At 40.2% G+C, this 17,544-nt stretch overlaps 1 protein-coding gene and 1 long non-coding RNA gene across 2 annotated transcripts in view; one reads left to right on the top strand and one right to left on the bottom strand.

The window, feature by feature from the left end:
- Positions 1-7,515, top strand: part of LOC138980193 (MFS-type transporter SLC18B1-like) — a 41,883-nt gene extending 34,368 nt beyond the window's left edge. Inside the window, exons 13-14 of the mRNA XM_070353027.1 lie at positions 2,175-2,268; positions 7,104-7,515. Coding sequence (XP_070209128.1) covers positions 2,175-2,268; positions 7,104-7,319 — 310 coding nt within the window. The 3' untranslated portion in view covers positions 7,320-7,515. The remainder of the gene's footprint in view (positions 1-2,174; positions 2,269-7,103) is intronic.
- LOC138980206 (uncharacterized) overlaps positions 1-17,544 on the bottom strand; it is a 272,961-nt gene that overhangs the window by 231,269 nt on the left and 24,148 nt on the right. The gene's annotated exons all lie outside the window — the stretch shown is intronic.

Raw genomic sequence — 17,544 nt, 5'->3', positions numbered from 1 at the left:
CTCCGCCTGGCGTCTGGCATTATGGGGTTAGTGCTAGGACTGGTTGGTCCGGTGTCAGAATAATGTGACTGGGTGAGACATGAAGCCTGTGCTGCGACTTCTGTCTTGTGTGTGGCGCACGTTATATGTCAAAGCAGCACCGCCCTGATATGGCCCTTCGTGGTCGGCTGGGCGTTAAGCAAACAAACAAACAAGCATCAGCACAAAATCCAGTCTCTGTCGCACTTCCCCCATGTCTCTCTGTCATCCTTCCGTCCATCCATCCATCCAGCCAGCCAGCCAACCATCCATCCATCCATCCTATCCATCTCATGTCCCTCTGTCCTCCATCCATCTAATCATCCGTCTGTCTGTCCAACCATACATCCGTCATCCATCTATTCATCCCTCCATCTATCCCTTCACATGCCCTTTCACACGCAAATCTGCAAGCAGTTATATGCATAATCGTTGCATCCCTGATACATAGCATCACATTAACGTTTTCAAAAAACAAAACATTATTACTATTTTTTTAAGCAATCGACAAAAACAACAAAAATAGCATACACATAAAACAAGATCGTGCAATATCTCACATTCACTGTACCCACTCACTGCGTATTTTAAACGCGTTCATGATGAAGGTTGCAAGTCTAAGTAATATTGATCTGTTTGGTGTCGCTAGAAGTAGCGCCAGTTTAAAGCTTGATAGACGGTTGTAATATTTTGCAGGTATGTAGTACTCACGAATACCAGCATATTTTGGACATTTCAAAACAAAATGAATTTCATCTTCGGTCTCGTTTGCGCAGAATGGACACAAGTAATCTACAGCTGTTGACGACCGAATGTGTCGTAATCGATGCACTTTGAGTGGCGAGACACCAAGTCTTAACCTAATCAGGCAGTTTCATGCTTTGACGTGCTTCAGGTCATTTAAGTATGAAGACATAGATAAGGCTGACTTGAAAGTGCTATAGAAAAGGAATCGTTCTTTACTTTGTACGGTTTCTATCCACTCTTGCTTGTATAATGTGACTAGTCTGTTCTTGAATTCCGTTATGAACGCATTTTCATTTCCAACGCCTTGTTGAATCCAAACTTGGTCAAAGCCGTATTTGTATAGCACATAGCAAACTGATGACGCCCATGTTCTTTTATTTTGTTCGTGTAAATAAAGCAGCATTTTATAAGCTTTTTGTGGCAATCGATGACTAGGCATTTTCAGGATGCGCAACCAAAATCGTATGGACTTAACAAACGTGTTGACAAATAACGGGTGTCTGCCAGTTTCTCCATACACAAGTGTGTTTGGTGTTTTCATGCTTGTGTTCAGAAACCTCTTAAGGGCAAACAGATGCACCTTTTCAATAGGTGAATGGTCTGCATCAAGGCCCCAGACTTCTGCCGCATAATTGAGCATGGGCTGGATCTGGGAGTCGAATAGTTTATAGAATATGTTTGGTGATCTTTCTCCTAGAGTCCACAGTACCTTAAAAATACCAATCACACCCTTTCTTGCACGCAGCGCTAAATCGTTCAGCGTGTGAGAAAATGTCAACCTTGTAGAAAAGTAAATTCCTAAGTATTTATACATGTTCACAGTTTCCATTACGTTATTGCCATACATCCATATTTCAATAGCTGCAATGTGGCCTCCATTTCTGAAGATAACTATGTTAGATTTTTCTAAATTAACAGTCAAGCCAAGATTACAAGCAGTTTGATATAGCACGTTTATCTGGTAAGCAAGAAGGAGAGAGAGAGAGAGAGAGAGAGAGAGAGAGAGAGAGAGAGAGAGAGAGAGAGAGAGAGAGAGAGAGACAATGACAATGACAATGACAATGACAATTCTTTATTTTACGAGGGTAACAGAATAAGCATTGGTATACTTTTTTGCATCTGGCCCTCGCCCTAAAGAGGGACTAAATCTACTATAAAAACTACTTCTTGTCAATTTCACTGCCTTTGCCACGAGCGGTGGACTGACGATGCTACAAGTATACGGTCTTGCTGAAAAATTGCATTGCGTTCAGTTTCATTCTGTGAGTTCGACAGCTTGACTAAATGTTGTATTTTCGCTTTACGCGACTTGTTTTCGTCTTTTTTTTAGTCAGTATAAATTGGTCACAGATATGATTTAGAATATACTAGTCTCTGCTTTAAAAGTGCACTCTGACTTTATCTTGCAGAACCTTTTTGGGACCGACGATCGGAAGTCCAGTCATGCAGGAGTTTGGCTTTGAATGGTCAGCAAGTCTAAACGCTGCCTTCTGTCTCTTTGCAGTGAGTATGCTGAACACTTGTTTTCTCTGCCGTGCGTGCTCAGTGTATGTGGTGTATGCAGCTTGAACGTTGAACCTGGCTATCTTTAAAGGTTCTACACTGTATCTATATATCTATATATATATACGACTAGTGTCTGTGTGTCTGTGTATCTGTGTGTCTGTGTGTCTGTGCGCGATGCACGGCCAAAGTTCTCGATGGATCTGCTTCAAATTTGGTGGGCTTAATCAGGGAGACCCCGGACACAACCTCATCGATGAGATATTTCAACACGTGCTCTCAGCGCGCAGCGCTGAACCGATTTTGGTTCCACCTGAGCTACCCGGGCCCCCATACCGACACACCAAAGCCGCTAGACCACATCACAACGCCAAAGTTCTCGGTGGATCTTTTTCAAATTTGGACACCGTATTCAGCTACACCCCGGACACAATATCATCGATGAGATATTTCAACACGTGCTTTTAGCGCGCAGCGCTGAACCGATTTTGGTTTTTCTGTTCATTTCACCATTCCCAGTAACTCTTCCTTATCTTCTCCAGTGTTTTGCGTTTATCTCCCTTCCTTCGTGTGGCTTCAATCCATATTCCCGTTACTACGTTACTATTTTTAGAATGTCACTGCGCTGTCCAGAACGCTTCCCTTGCACCCGTAAGTTGATCTTACTGTCAAAGTGAAAAGGTCGAATCAATTTATAGCCACGCGAAAAATACACCGTCACCTATCTCTATATATTTATAGATATAGATATACGTATATATATATATATATATACGGCTTCTGTGTGTGTGTGTGTGTGTGTTTGTGTGTGTGTGTGGGCAACACCTGTGGATTGTAGAGTTCTGTTTGTGATGTGGTCTGGCGGCATTGGTGTGTGACTGAATATTCAGGCCTTCCTTCCAGAAGCCATAACAGTTATTCTCAATCCCGTTTGAGTGGACTTCGGCTTCAAATATGATTGTGGTGTTTTGGCACTCGGTTACATTTGGCCACGCTGTCTGTCTCTGTCTCGCGATTCACCCCGGCGAAGCCGGGTATTCCTCTAGTATAATATACTAGATGAATACCCGGCTTTGCCGGGTAGATCGCGAGACAGAGTATGCAGCGTGGCGGTTCGCCGGCTTAGAGCACGTGTTAAAAATTTTCATCGACCAGTTTGTGCCCGGGGTCCACCTGAATATGTCCACCAAATGTGATGCAGATTCGTCGAGAACTTTGGCAGTGCATCGCGAACAGACAGACACACAGATACAAGTTTCAAGTTTTTTATTGGTCTATAACCCATGGGGGCATTTTGAACAATAAATACAATCAATACATAATGATATATGCTAATATAGTAAATAAAAAAATAATAAAAATAAAAAATTATGAAAAGCTGTTACAAATTCTATTAATAAAGTCCAAAATATTCTTTAGCAATTTCTTTTTATTAGTAGCAAACAACTTTTTTAAATTTAAGTGCATTAGGTTTTTTCCAATAGTAAGGTGGTAACAACTCAGCTCTTTCTTCCTTGAAAAAATCACAGACAAATAAATAATGGAATTCATCAACTATGTCTTGTGATACACATTTGGTGCAAGTTCTTTCTGACCTCGGGATGTTAAGATAACGTTCTTTCTGTACAGGCAAATTGTTGTTTAATGTTCTAAACTTCATCATTGAAACACATTGCTGATATGGCAGGTGTGTGACATAGTCTTCACATGCAAAAATATCTTTAAACATTCGATAATTCCAAAACATATTTTTTGTTCCAATTTCTGTAAACCATCTATATATATATACGACTTGTGTCTGTCTGTGTATCTGTGTGTTTGTGTATTTGTGTATTCGCCATGCACGGCCAAAGTTCTCGATGGATCTGCTTCAAATTTGGTGGGCTTATTCAGAGAGACCCCGGACACAACCTCATCGATGAGATATTTCAACACGTGCTCTCAGCGCGCAGCGCTGAACCGATTTTGGTTCCACCTCAGCTATTTTGGTTCCACCTCAGCTACCCGGGCCCCCATACCGACACACCAAAGCCAAAGTTCTCGGTGGATCTTTTTCAAATTTGGACACCGTATTCAGCTACACCCCGGACACAATATCATCGATGAGATATTTCAACACGTGCTCTCAGCGCGCAGCGCTGAATCGATTTTGGTTTTTGTGTTCATTTCACCATTATAAGTAACTCTTCCTTATCTTCTCATATTCTCCAGGTTTTCAGCGTTTACCTCCCTTCCTTCGTAATGGTGCACTATAGTGTGAGTGGAGCGTCTTCGGATATTCCCGGCGTTCTGTTACTGTTACTATTTTTAGAAGGTCAACGCAGTATCCAGAACGTAAATTGGACCCGTAAATTATCCTCACTGTAAAAGTGCAAAGGTCGAATCAATTTATAGCCACGCGAAAAATACACTGTCATCTATCTCTCTATAGATACGGCTTCTCTGTGTTTTTGTGTGTGTGTGTGTGTGTGTGTGTGTGTGTGTGTGTGTGTCTCTATGTGAGCAACACCTGTGCATTGTTCAGTTCTGTTTGTGATGTGGTCTGGCGGCTTTTGTGTAAATTTATGTACTGGCCTTCCTTTTAGAAGCCATAACTTGCTCAGTCCTGTTTGAGTGGAGTTCGCCTCCAAAGGTGATTAACACGGTTACATTCGTCGACAAGGATGGGACTCGATATGGTCAGGAATGGCATTATGGCCACTGAATCATTTTCGTGCTGTTCCCATTCCACGAATCTGGGAGGGACCTAAGCTTGGCGGGTCCATTGTTCGGACCCGGCGAAGCCGGCGTGCGGCTCTAAGTACTTCTTCCCGGCGAAGCCGGCTACCCGGCGAAGCGGGTATTCATTCTAATTTATGGATATACTGGTCATACAAGCTTCTTCTTACTTTCTGTTTAAACCATGCGCTTGAGTATTGAACATTTTCTTGAAAAGTCCAAAGGTCAGAGAGACCAATTTCATTTAAGTTTTTTTCAATAAAACATAAATAATTAGATTCAATCATCTTGTTGATATACAATTTATAAGTAAAGCAATACACAATACTTGAAAATGTATTTTTATGAATAGGACTAATCAGTTTATACCAATAGCAAAGCATTATACATTTCATATTAACATCTAGTGGATATCCTCCAAGTTCACCAAATATCATAGCATTTGGAGTTGATTTTTTTTTTTTTAGTTTGAAAACGAATTGAAGTTTAGTAGCAAGTTCACAGGAACCAAAACCCCATACTTCACATCCGTATAGTAAAATTGGAGTAATCGTTTTATCGAACAGGTCAACTTGTATGTCCACAGGCAGTGACAATTGTCTACAAGTACGCAAAAGAACAAACATTGCCCTTGAGGCACGATCATGTAGATTCTTCTGTGCGACTGAAAATTTATTATTATAATTAATCTTAATGCCCAAGTACATTACATCAAACACTACTTCGATTAAATTGCCATTATACGTAAACAATGGTTTATTTCTGATTTTACCTCTGGAAAAAACTATAACTTTCGTTTTGTTTACATTAATATTTAGACTCCATTTTAAACAGTATTCGTGCATTTTGTTAAAAAATTCTTGCAGGTTTTGTTCAGACACACACAGACAGTAGTCGTACCTACCATCTACTGTAGAGCTTCTGGGTAGACGACATATCTGGTCTGCCTGTTTGGTGAGGGGTACTATTAGTGGCAATATTTTGAAGATGGGAGGGATACACACACTGTGACATTGTGACAATATACACAAACACACGAACACGCACACACACACACACACACACACGAACACACACACACGCACACACACATACACACACACACACACACACGCGCACAAAACACACGCACACACGAAAGCAAGCATGCACGCACGCACTAACACACCCACGCACGCACACACACAGACGCACGCACGCATGCATGCCATCATATATATGAACGCATGCCCGCAAACACACACACACACACACACACACACACACACACACACACACACCAATGCCCATGCATATAGGGATCCACACTGTGAACTCAATTGTGGGCGTCGGCAGAATTAATGCCCCCATATGCATCACATTTTCCACTTTACATTTGAAATGAAAGGTGCTATCTCCACTCAACCTAGCAAATATTGGAAACCAGCCGCTTACTTTCCAAATATAGAGCCTATGGCCATTATAGTAGCTTTCCTTTGGATCACTTTGCCAAAGATGTTTCGGTTACCTAAGCCTCGCTCACTTCGGTGATGACTGGTCCTAGATTTTCGATGTCGTTCTTCTACACTTGGCCAAAATATTATTGCGACAAATTACGCACTCAAAGTAAAGCGTTCATTCCGGTGTCATGTCATTCAAACTCTATATGCCAGTTAAGGCCGTTCACTTGAACTTCTACCGCAACACGGTGGCCTAGTGGTAAGGCGTCCGCCCAGTGAGCGGGAGGTCGTGGGTTCGAACCCCGGCCGGGTCACACCTAAGACTTTAAAATTGGCAATCTAGTGGCTGCTCCGCCTGGCGTCTGGCATTATGGGGTTAGTGCTAGGACTGGTTGGTCCGGTGTCAGAATAATGTGAATGGGTGAGACATGAAGCCTGTGCTGCGACTTCTGTCTTGTGTGTGGCGCACGTTATATGTCAAAGCAGCACCGCCCTGATATGGTCCTTCGTGGTCGGCTGGGCGTTAAGCAAACAAACAAACGTAAGCAATCCATCGAGTTTCTAATTCAAACATGTTAAAATTACTTCTTACGCGTTCTGATAAGAAAGAGTTGGCATTGATATGCACTTCACAATATTCTAAATGTATATCTATTTCTTCTTTTTTCTTTTTTTCAGGCAAGTTTACTCATTGTCTACATCATCGTGGAGAAGACGTGCCTACATTATGACGACGATAAGAAGACAAGTGACGTCAAAACAGAAACAACCTTCCTGATCGATGCTTCGAATGGAAATGATTGTTCTACTGACACATCCCCCTTGCCGCAGAATGAAAAAAGCCGAGCAAGAGTTTTGAAGTGTTGTTGTTGTTGTTGTTGTTGTTGTTGTTGAGAAATGCAATTTGGACAGTGAATTCGAAACAACAATCTATTGAAATGAGTGCGTGCGCGCGCGCGCGTGTGTGTGTGTGTGTGTGTGTGTGTGTGTGTGTGTGTGTGTTCGTGAGTGTGTGTGTGTTCGTTGTTGGAATAGCTTTGTTGCTGTTGATTTTGTTGAAACCGCATTATATGCAATTTCTATTATTGAAACACATTGTGTTTGTCTTCAAATGTTGCAAAATGTCAGTGTAAAACAAACCTGCCAAAAAGTGTGTGTCGTTGCAAGCTCCCTGTGTATCGACTATAGTGTGTGTGTGTGTGTATGTGTGTGTGTGTGTGTGTGTGTGTGTGTGTGTGTGTGTGAAATGTTAGATGTATATTCAACGTCAATGGAACACACTCTGTGTGTGTGTTTTTCGTGTAAACAAAAGTGTACACAATACGCATAACTATAACAACAATTTTTTTTTTTAAATACAATGTACAGTGAGAGGATCAATCAGGGAAAAACAACCGAAACACACACACACACGCACGCACGCACGAACACACACACACACACACACACACACATACATACATTATCAGCATAGTATTTGTATAACAATATTTATCTCCTGAAAATGGACACATATGTACACCTTATATCCTTTGGCATAGTCTCAAGGGACAAATTGTGGCATTTACACTGCAGGCATACATACATACATACATACATACTTATTCCCCCCTCTGCTTCTTTACCTATGTAAACTTGTAGAGCTAGTTATTTTTCGATAATGACCCAGCAACCAAACAAATAACGAGCCAGCAACAGCCTGAATCCTCTATAGTGCAATGGGTTGAGAAGCTGTTCTGTTTCGGTACTACTTTTGCGGCTGAAAAGTTCCGAACGCTCTATACGTACGAAGTATACATCTCTGGAGCAAACAATACAAACATACCGCATTTAAATTAACAACTACAGGCCTGAACACATGAATCTCCATATAAAATCCATGAGTTCGGTTGTTTTCTGAATCTAGATCTGCCGTGCACAAACCGTTCATCACAAGCAAATTCCCAAGGCAAGTAACTCATACTTTGTCTAGCGACAAGAGTAGTTCCCCTTCTTTTCACTCAGTTTCTTCGACAACACTGGCTGCATTCCGACGGTCAGTTTTGAACAATATTTCATTTTATAAACAGATCACACGCAACCAAATGCACACATCTCATCAATTTAAACAACATAAAGCGGTTTTATACACTATTTTCCCCAGAAAACTGAACTTCATACAGTAATTAACGTTGGAACACGGGTGCAAAAGTTCGTCTGCTAGTCCCATTTGACGAAAGAACATTATCCTAAGCGATACTAAAACATAAACAGAACACACAATATCTGCCTTTACCGCCACAGCAGAATAACAGCATATCTGTGTACTTGATTTTAGTCCAAAACAGGGAAACTGACAAGAAGTGTTAACAGAATGGAATGATTTGCGCGGAACTATACAACCGCGCATTAATCGATCGCCTGCGCAGGTTGACTGGTTGAGTGATTCGGATTCAATCAAATTTTTGCGTTTTCTTTGAATAACTGAAGAAAGGAGGAATAAAGAGGTTACACACCTCGTCTCAGTGATTATTAATAATAATTGTCTCAGTTCGCGGTCATGAAAAAGCTCGCTGAAGCTCGCATTTTTCATGATCCGCCAACTTCGACCATTATTTTTAATAATCACTGAGACTCGGCATGTAACCTCTACATACATACATACATACATACATGCAAACTTGCATATCTACATACATACACCAACGTTTAGTCAAATCTTGACTTAATGAAAGGGTGCAGTGCGTTCAGTTTCCTTTTGTAAGGTACACAGATGAACAAACTGTATTAATTAACTTGACGGGACATGTGTTGCTTCGCATGCATTTAGATGTTTCTGTTTTCTGGCTGGGGGAATATTGTTATAAGGCACACACTGATGTTATCAGTAACATTGAGAAGTATAATAATATGCACCCAAACTTCACCATAGCTAAGCCAATGTTTAGCTTATATCATACTTGACGCAGAAGAAGACTATCGTTTATCTAATCTGTACATGTACATGTTACCAGGAAACGAAGATTCATGACACGCGGCTTGCGTGCATTTGTAAACAAAATGATAAGCTGATTGTGTTGGCAAACAACTTAGCCTTGCAGCGAAGACCTTTATTATGAGTCAAATTACTGGGGGAATATGGAATGATCTCTGATGGAAATCGGCGAGTTACAGACATTTAAGGCCAATTATGATAAAAAGTAAAAGGATTTTATGTATTTTGATAACAATCCTAAAGCGGGTTTTTGTTAGTGTGGTTGTTTGTCTGTTTCTTTTGTTTGTAGATTTGCCTGTTTTATGTTGATTTTGTAGAATACATTTTCACTCATCATACTGCAATAGCCACTCCTTTCCCCATTGTTTGCTCTAAACAACTTGCTTGTACAAACAAACAAAGGAAGAAGTGTCTTCACAGTGGACAGAATACCGCACTCAATTCTAAAAATCGATAACACAAGAGCAAAGCTCGATCCCCTAATAGAAATCGTCAAAAACTAGTACAAGCTAAATGTAATGAGCAAGTTCTGTATATCCCTGAGTAAAACAATTTATTTTTTATCCATAGCACTTTATTTTTCTCAGCTATATCACGCACGGCAATAATATTAACATTTGACACACATTCTATTACGGAGGAAATTAAGGGGCTTATTGTCCGTCATTGCCTATAATGGACATGAATTGGTTTATACGATAGAGAGAGAGAAAAAAAGGTGGGTACGGGGGCTGGTCAAAAGCGTGAGGATGACGGGAGGGGGGTGATAAGATATTTAAGAGGATCTGTTAAAGATTGGATAAAATCGAGTACTGTGTATCACCTTAGTGTAGGTGGGATCCACATACGTATTCTGGGGTGATGGGACGATAAAATCGAGTGTTTATTTCATCCAATTGATGTTTAAAAGTTATAAAGATTCAGAAACGTTGGTTGATACTTTGTTGAATGCATTCAACCAGAAAAGACACGAAACGCATTGAATCTATTTTATGCGCGCATGCGTGTGTAGGGTATGTGTAAAAGGGCAATTGCGTTTTTCAGTCTTGTTTTGTGCCTGTTATTTCGTCCCCAAAAACTCATTTCTGTCTTTTTATGCCTATGCTGTGAGACATAATCGCAGTTGTCTTCCTCTCGGACGCCCTTTCAGTCCTTCAGGCCCTAGAGAACGACAAACTCCCACAGCTGGCCAAAGCATTACAGATGGTCAGACAAACCAGAAGAGTTGTCCTCCAGTGGATACCAGCACACTGTGGGATACCAGGAAATGAAAGGGCAGATGAGCTGGCAAAAGAAGGAGCCGTGGAAGACCAACCTGAAAACAGTGTCAGCTTTAGTGAGCAGAAGACAATCATCAAGGCATTGATGAGGCCAAGGACAAACAGAGATGACTACCACACAATGTCCAGAGAGCAGCAAGTCAACCTCATCAGGCTGCGTACTGGCCACAACAGGCTCAATGCTCAAATGAACCGAAAGTTCAAGCTGGCGCCATCACCAACCTGTGCCTGCGGTCAAGAAGACCAAACAGTGGAACACATCTTACAGCGATGTCCCTTACTAGATGAGGAACGAAAAGAAGTGTGGCCGTCACCAACTCCCTTGCAGACCAAACTATACGGCAGTCGACAGGAGTTGGAGAAAACGACAACATTTATCACCAGTGCTGGACTGATTGTGTAACCTCTGCGAACGCCAAGAAGAAGAAGAAGAGACATAATCGCTATTACGAGTTAGTCGTATGACAGAGAGTTTTCTTGCACACTCGACTGCTGCTGTCTCACTTCGGCTACGCCGTCGTGAGACATCTACAGTCTCGTGTGCAAGAAAACTATCTGTCACACGACTAACTCGTAATAACGGGTAATGTATTGTGTTTTATTCCCCCCTCTGCTTCTTTACCTCTGTAAACTTGTAGGGGTAGTTATTTTTCGATAATCACCCAGCAACCAAACAAATAACGACCCAGCAACAGCCTGAATCCTCGATAGTGCAATGGGTTGAGAGGTTGTTCTGTTTCGGTACTACTTTTTGCGACTGAAAAGTTCCGAACGCTCTAATGTACGAAGTATACATCTCTGGAGCAAACAATACAAACATACCGCATTTAAATTAACAACTACAGGCCTGAACACATGAATCTCCATATAAAATCCATGAGTTCGGTTGTTTTCTGAATCTCATCTGCCGTTCATCACAAGCAATTTCCCAAGGCAAGTAACTCATACTTTGTCTAGCGACAAGAGTAGTTCCCCTTCTTTTCACTCAGTTCCTTCGACAACAGACTGCAATCCGACGGTCAGTTTTCAACAATATTTCATTTAATAAACAGATCACACGCAACCACATGCACACATCTCATCAATTTAAACAACATAAAGGGGTTTCATACACTATTTTCCCCAGAAAACTGAACTTCATACAGTTTTTAACGTTGGAACACGGGTGCAAAAGTTCGTCTGCTAGTCCCATTTGACGAAAAAACATTATCCTAAGCGATACCAAAACATATACAGAACACACAATATCTGCCTTTGCCGCCACAGCAGAATAACAGCATATCTGTGTACTTGATTTTAGCCCAAAATAGGAAAACTGACAAGAAGTGTTAACAGAATGGAATGATTTGCACGGAACTATACAACCGCGCATTAATCGATCGCCTGCGCAGGTTGACTGGTTGAGAGAATAGGATTCGATCAAACTTTCGCAAAAAAACTCCTCTTTTCTTTGAATAACTGAAGAAAGGAGGAATAAAGAGGTTACACACCTCGTCTCAGTGATTATAAAAAATAATGGTCTCAGTTCGCGGTCATGAAAAAGCTCGCTAAAGCTCGCATTTTTCATGATCCGCTAACTTCGACCATTATTTTTGATAATCACTGAGACTCGGCATGTAACCTCTACATATTTGGATTAAAAACAAGCTCTGAAAATTAAAAATATAAAAATTATGGTCAAAATTAAATTTTCGAAATCAATTTAAAAACACTTTCATCTTATTTCTTGTCGGTTCCTGATTCCAAAAACATATAGATATGATATGTTTGGATTAAAAACACGCTCAGAAAGTTAAAACGAAGAGAGGTACAGAAAAGCGTGCTATCCTTCTCAGCGCAACTACCGGTACTACCCCGCTCTTCTTGTCAATTTCACTGCCTTTGCCACGAGCGGTGGACTGACGATGCTACGAGTATACGGTCTTGCTGAAAAATTGCATTGCGTTCAGTTTCATTCTGTGAGTTCGACAGCTTGACTAAATGTTGTATTTTCGCCTTGTTTTGACTAATTGTTTTAACGTAGAGGGGGGAATCGAGATGAGAGTGTGAGAATATAAATGTCCTGTGACGTCAATGTAGGTCATTTTTACATTTAGTCAAGTTTTGACTAAATGTTTTAACGTAGAGGGGGCAATCAAGACGAGGGTGTGGTGTATGTGTGTGTGTGTGTGTCTGTCTGTCTGTGTGTGCGTGTGTGTGTGTAGAGCGATTCAGACTAAACTACTGGACCAATCTTCATGAAATTTTACATGTAAGTTCCTGGGAATGATATCCCCGGAAATGTTTTCAATTTTTCGATAAATGTCTTTGATGACGTCATATCCGGCTTTTTGTAAAAGTTGAGGCGGCACTGTCACACCCTCATTTTTCAATCAAATTGATTGAAATTTTGGTCAAGCAAACTTCGACGAAGGCCGGACTTCGGCATTGACTTTGGTCATTAAAAATCTAAAAATTGTAAAAAAATAAATAAATTATAAAACGATCCAAATTTACATTCATCTTATTCTTCATCATTTCCTGATTCCAAAAACATATAAATATGTTATATTTGGATTAAAGACAAGCTCTGAAAATTAAAAATATAAAAATTATGATCAAAATTAAATTTTCCAAATCAATTTAAAAACACTTTCATCTTATTCCTTGTCCGTTCCTGATTCGAAAAACATATAGATGTGATATGTTTGGATTAAAAACACGCTCAGAAAGTTAAAACGAAGAGAGGTACAGAAAACCGTGCTATCCTTCTCAGCGCAACTACTACCCCGCTCTTCTTATCAATTTCACTGCCTTTGCCACGAGCGGTGGACTGACGATGCTACGAGTATACGGTCTTGCTGAAAAATTGCATTGCGTTCAGTTTCATTCTGTGAGTTCGACAGCTTGACTAAATGTTGTATTTTCGCCTTACGCGACTTGTTGTTAATTAATATCTCAAGCTGGGATCCAAAACAGAGATAATGTTTTGTTTAAACAATTATTTGCCAATCTTGCTTGTGTGTGTGTCACGCTGTGGTGGGGATGAGCACAGACAAAACAACACGACACTCGAAAAAGCATCGGAAGTATCGATGTTACACTCCTTAAACAGCAGCTGTGGCCTTATAGAGTATTCTAGAACTAAAATTAAAGTGTTAGGGAACAGATGTTTTGAGAATTCACTTCCCCCTTATTTGTCCAATTCCCTCAGTACCATCCCTTTCCTTCAGATCCTTGCCTAAAAAAACTCCTCCGCATCCCCTAAAAACCAGACACAAAAACCTTGGTGAAAGATCCTTAAAAGCCCGCTACTCACTACGCCGAACCAAGCCGAACTAGGTCGGCGAACGTTACACCGTGCCCGGTTCTGTGTACTAACTAGCGGCGAAATGTATCGGCGATACCTGTCATATATGATCAATAAATATCACGTGAGAAGACTCTTGGTCGTCATATATGATCAATAAATATCACGTGAGAAGACTCTTGATCGATTGACAGCGTTATAACCGTCAGTATTGTCACTCTTCAAGGATGAAGATACACAAATATTCAACCAATGAACAGTCAGTTCGCCGATGACGTGCCGAATGTTTGCAGGATTGTATCGGCGTACCGCGAAGGTTACAGCTGCAACCACAAATTAGGGGAATCTCCTGATTTGATGACGTCACCGAACTTTCGCCGACATAGGTTCGGCGTGGTTCGGCTGTAGGTTCGGCGAACTTTGCACTACGTCATCAAATCAGGGGATTCCCCTATTTTGGGGTTGCAGCTGCAACGTTCAAGGTTCGCCGATTCCCTCCTGCAAACCTTGCAGCGCGTCACTGTAACCTAAGGCGTACTGACTTTTCATTGGTTGAATATGTGTGTATCTTCATCCTTGAAGAGTGACAATAATGGCGGCTATCATTTTGAGAAGATCACGAGTCTCCTCACGTGATATTTCTTGATCATGCGACCGGTGTCACCGAAACATTCGCCGCTAGTTAGTACACCGAACAAGGCACGGTGTAACATTCACCGAACGTTCGCCGAACCCAGTTCGCTTAATGGTTCGGCTGCGGTTAGTAGCGGGCTTAAGGCATCAGATTCCCACAGTGTGGAACCCACTTCCAAATTCTATCTGTGATTCCAGCGCGAGTTTGTGTGTGTGTGTGTGTGTGTGTGTCTGTGTGTGTGTGTGTGTGTGTCTGTCTGTGTCTGTGTCTGTGTCTGTGTCTGTGTCTGTGTCTGTGTCTGTGTGTCTGTGCGTGTGTGTGTGTAGAGCGATTCAGACCAAACTACTGGACCGATCTTTATGAAATTTGACATGAGAGTTCCTGGGAATGATATCCCCGGAAGGTTTTTTTCTTTTTTTCGATAAATACTTTTGATGACGTCATATCCGCCTTTTTGTAAAAGTTGAGGCGGCACTGTCACACCCTAAATAAGGACGGTACAACGTATACAATGGCCAGGGACGGTGACGGAGCAGCTGGTTTATAGAGAGTTGCTATTAGCACAACAAAGCAGAGTGTCAGCTAGGTGTTATTACCCTGGATTTAAACAAATAATCTATTGTGTTACATTTATGTCCATATATTTTCACAATTTACAGTTCATCTGTCTCATTGTGTTTAACAGAAAACATACTATATTAGTGCACTAAAGATCATTTTCATTTCCGAATGAAATAGTATTGTGCCCCATTTAGGGACATTTATACACACACACAAAACGTTCAGTTTGAAAAGAGTCCTAAATTAGTAATTTAATGTCGTAAATTGTTTAAAAAAGATGGAACACCCCCCCCCCCCCAATATATCCATTTATTCTGTTGTATGTGCTCGTGGCGCTAATATTTTTGAGAAAAAAATTGTAAATAAAAGCGTGTCGCCTTTGTTAGATATTGTCAGTGCGACACGTCTGTTGATGAATATATATAGTAGAACACCTGTTATTTTCAACCGACAAATTATGGCAATCCGTTTGTAAAGAAATTACGTTTTTTCCTGTTGATCTAAATAATAAATTATTTAACTAAATAATTCATTATATAGCTAAATAATTCATTATTTAACTAAATAATTTATTATTTACACAAAAGTAAAAAGTGTGATTGTTGTAATTAAAGAAATCTTTTATTTACTAAACAATTCATTATTTAATAAAAAAAATCCATTATTTACTATATAATGCATTATATACTATAGAATGCATTGTATACTATAGAATGCATTCTATACTATAGAATGCATTCTATAATATAGAATGCATTCTATAATATAGAATGCATTCTATACTATAGAATGCATTCTATAATATAGAATGCATTGTATACTATAGAATGCATTCTATAATATAGAATGCATTCTATAATATAGAATGCATTCTATAATATAGAATGCATTCTATACTATAGAATGCATTCTATAATATAGAATGCATTCTATAATATAGAATGCATTCTATACTATAGAATGCATTCTATAATATAGAATGCATTCTATAATATAGAATGCATTCTATAACGTTACGAAACTACTCTCTGTGTCTCTGTCTCTCTATGTTTCTCTCTCTCTCTCTCTCTCTCTCTCTCTCTCTCTCTCTCTCTCTCTCTCCCTCTCTCTCTCTCCCTCTCTCTCTCTCTCTTTCTCTCTATTCAATTAAACTGTGTCAGTGTCTCTGTCTCTCTCTGTCTCTCTCTGTCTGTCTGTCTGTCTGTCTCTCTCTCTGTCTCTCCGTTTCTCTCAGTCTGTTCTTCTCTGTTTCTCTCTATCTCTCTGTGTGGCTCTCTCTCTCTCTCTCTGTCTCTCTATGTCTCTGTCTCTCTCTGTTTCTCTCTCTCTCCCTCTCTCTCTCTCTCTCCCTCTCTCTCTCCGTTTCTCTCTCTCTGTTTCTGTCTCTCTCTGTCTCTCTGTGTGTCTCTCTCTCTGTCTCTCTGTGTCTCTGTCTCTCTCTGTTTCTCTCTCCCTCTCTCTCTCCCTCTCTCTCTCTCTCTTCCTCTCTCTCTCTCCCTCTCTCTCTCTCCCTCTCTCTCTCTCGCTCTCTCTCTCTCTCTCTCCCTCTCTCTCTCTCTAGACAGAGAAAGACAGAGAGACAGAGAGAGAGACAGAGAGAGACACACACAGAGAGACAGAGAGAGACAGAAACAGAGAGAGAGAAACGGAGAGAGAGAGAGAGAGGGAGAGAGAGAGAAACAGAGAGAGACAGAGACACAGAGAGACAGAGAGAGAGAGAGAGCCACACAGAGAGACACAGAGAGACAGAAACATAGAGAGAGAAACGGAGAGAGAGAGACAGACAGACAGACAGACAGAGAGAGACAGAGACAGAGAGAGACAGAGACACTGACACAGTTTAATTGAATAGAGAGAAAGAGAGAGAGAGAGAGAGAGAGAGAGAGAGAGAGAGAGAAAGAGAAACATAGAGAGACAGAGACACAGAGAGTAGTTTCGTAACGTTATAGAATGCATTCTATATTATAGAATGCATTCTATATTATAGAATGCATTCTATATTATAGAATGCATTCTATAGTATACAATGCATTCTATATTATAGAATGCATTCTATATTATAGAATGCATTCTATATTATAGAATGCATTCTATAGTATACAATGCATTCTATAGTATACAATGCATTCTATAGTATACAATGCATTCTATATTATAGAATGCATTCTATATTATAGAATGCATTCTATATTATAGAATGCATTCTATAGTATACAATGCATTCTATATTATACAATGCATTCTATATTATAGAATGCATTCTATATTATAGAATGCATTCTATATTTAATGGATTTTTTTTTATTAAATAATGAATTGTTTAGTAAATAAAAGATTTCTTTAATTACAACAATCACACTTTTTACTTTTGTGTAAATAAT

Source organism: Littorina saxatilis, linkage group LG11, assembly GCF_037325665.1.
Source record: "Littorina saxatilis isolate snail1 linkage group LG11, US_GU_Lsax_2.0, whole genome shotgun sequence".
NCBI lineage: Eukaryota > Metazoa > Mollusca > Gastropoda > Littorinimorpha > Littorinidae > Littorina > Littorina saxatilis.
The sequence above is the reverse complement of the archived record's forward strand: the minus strand, read 5'-3'. Positions and strand labels throughout refer to the sequence as shown.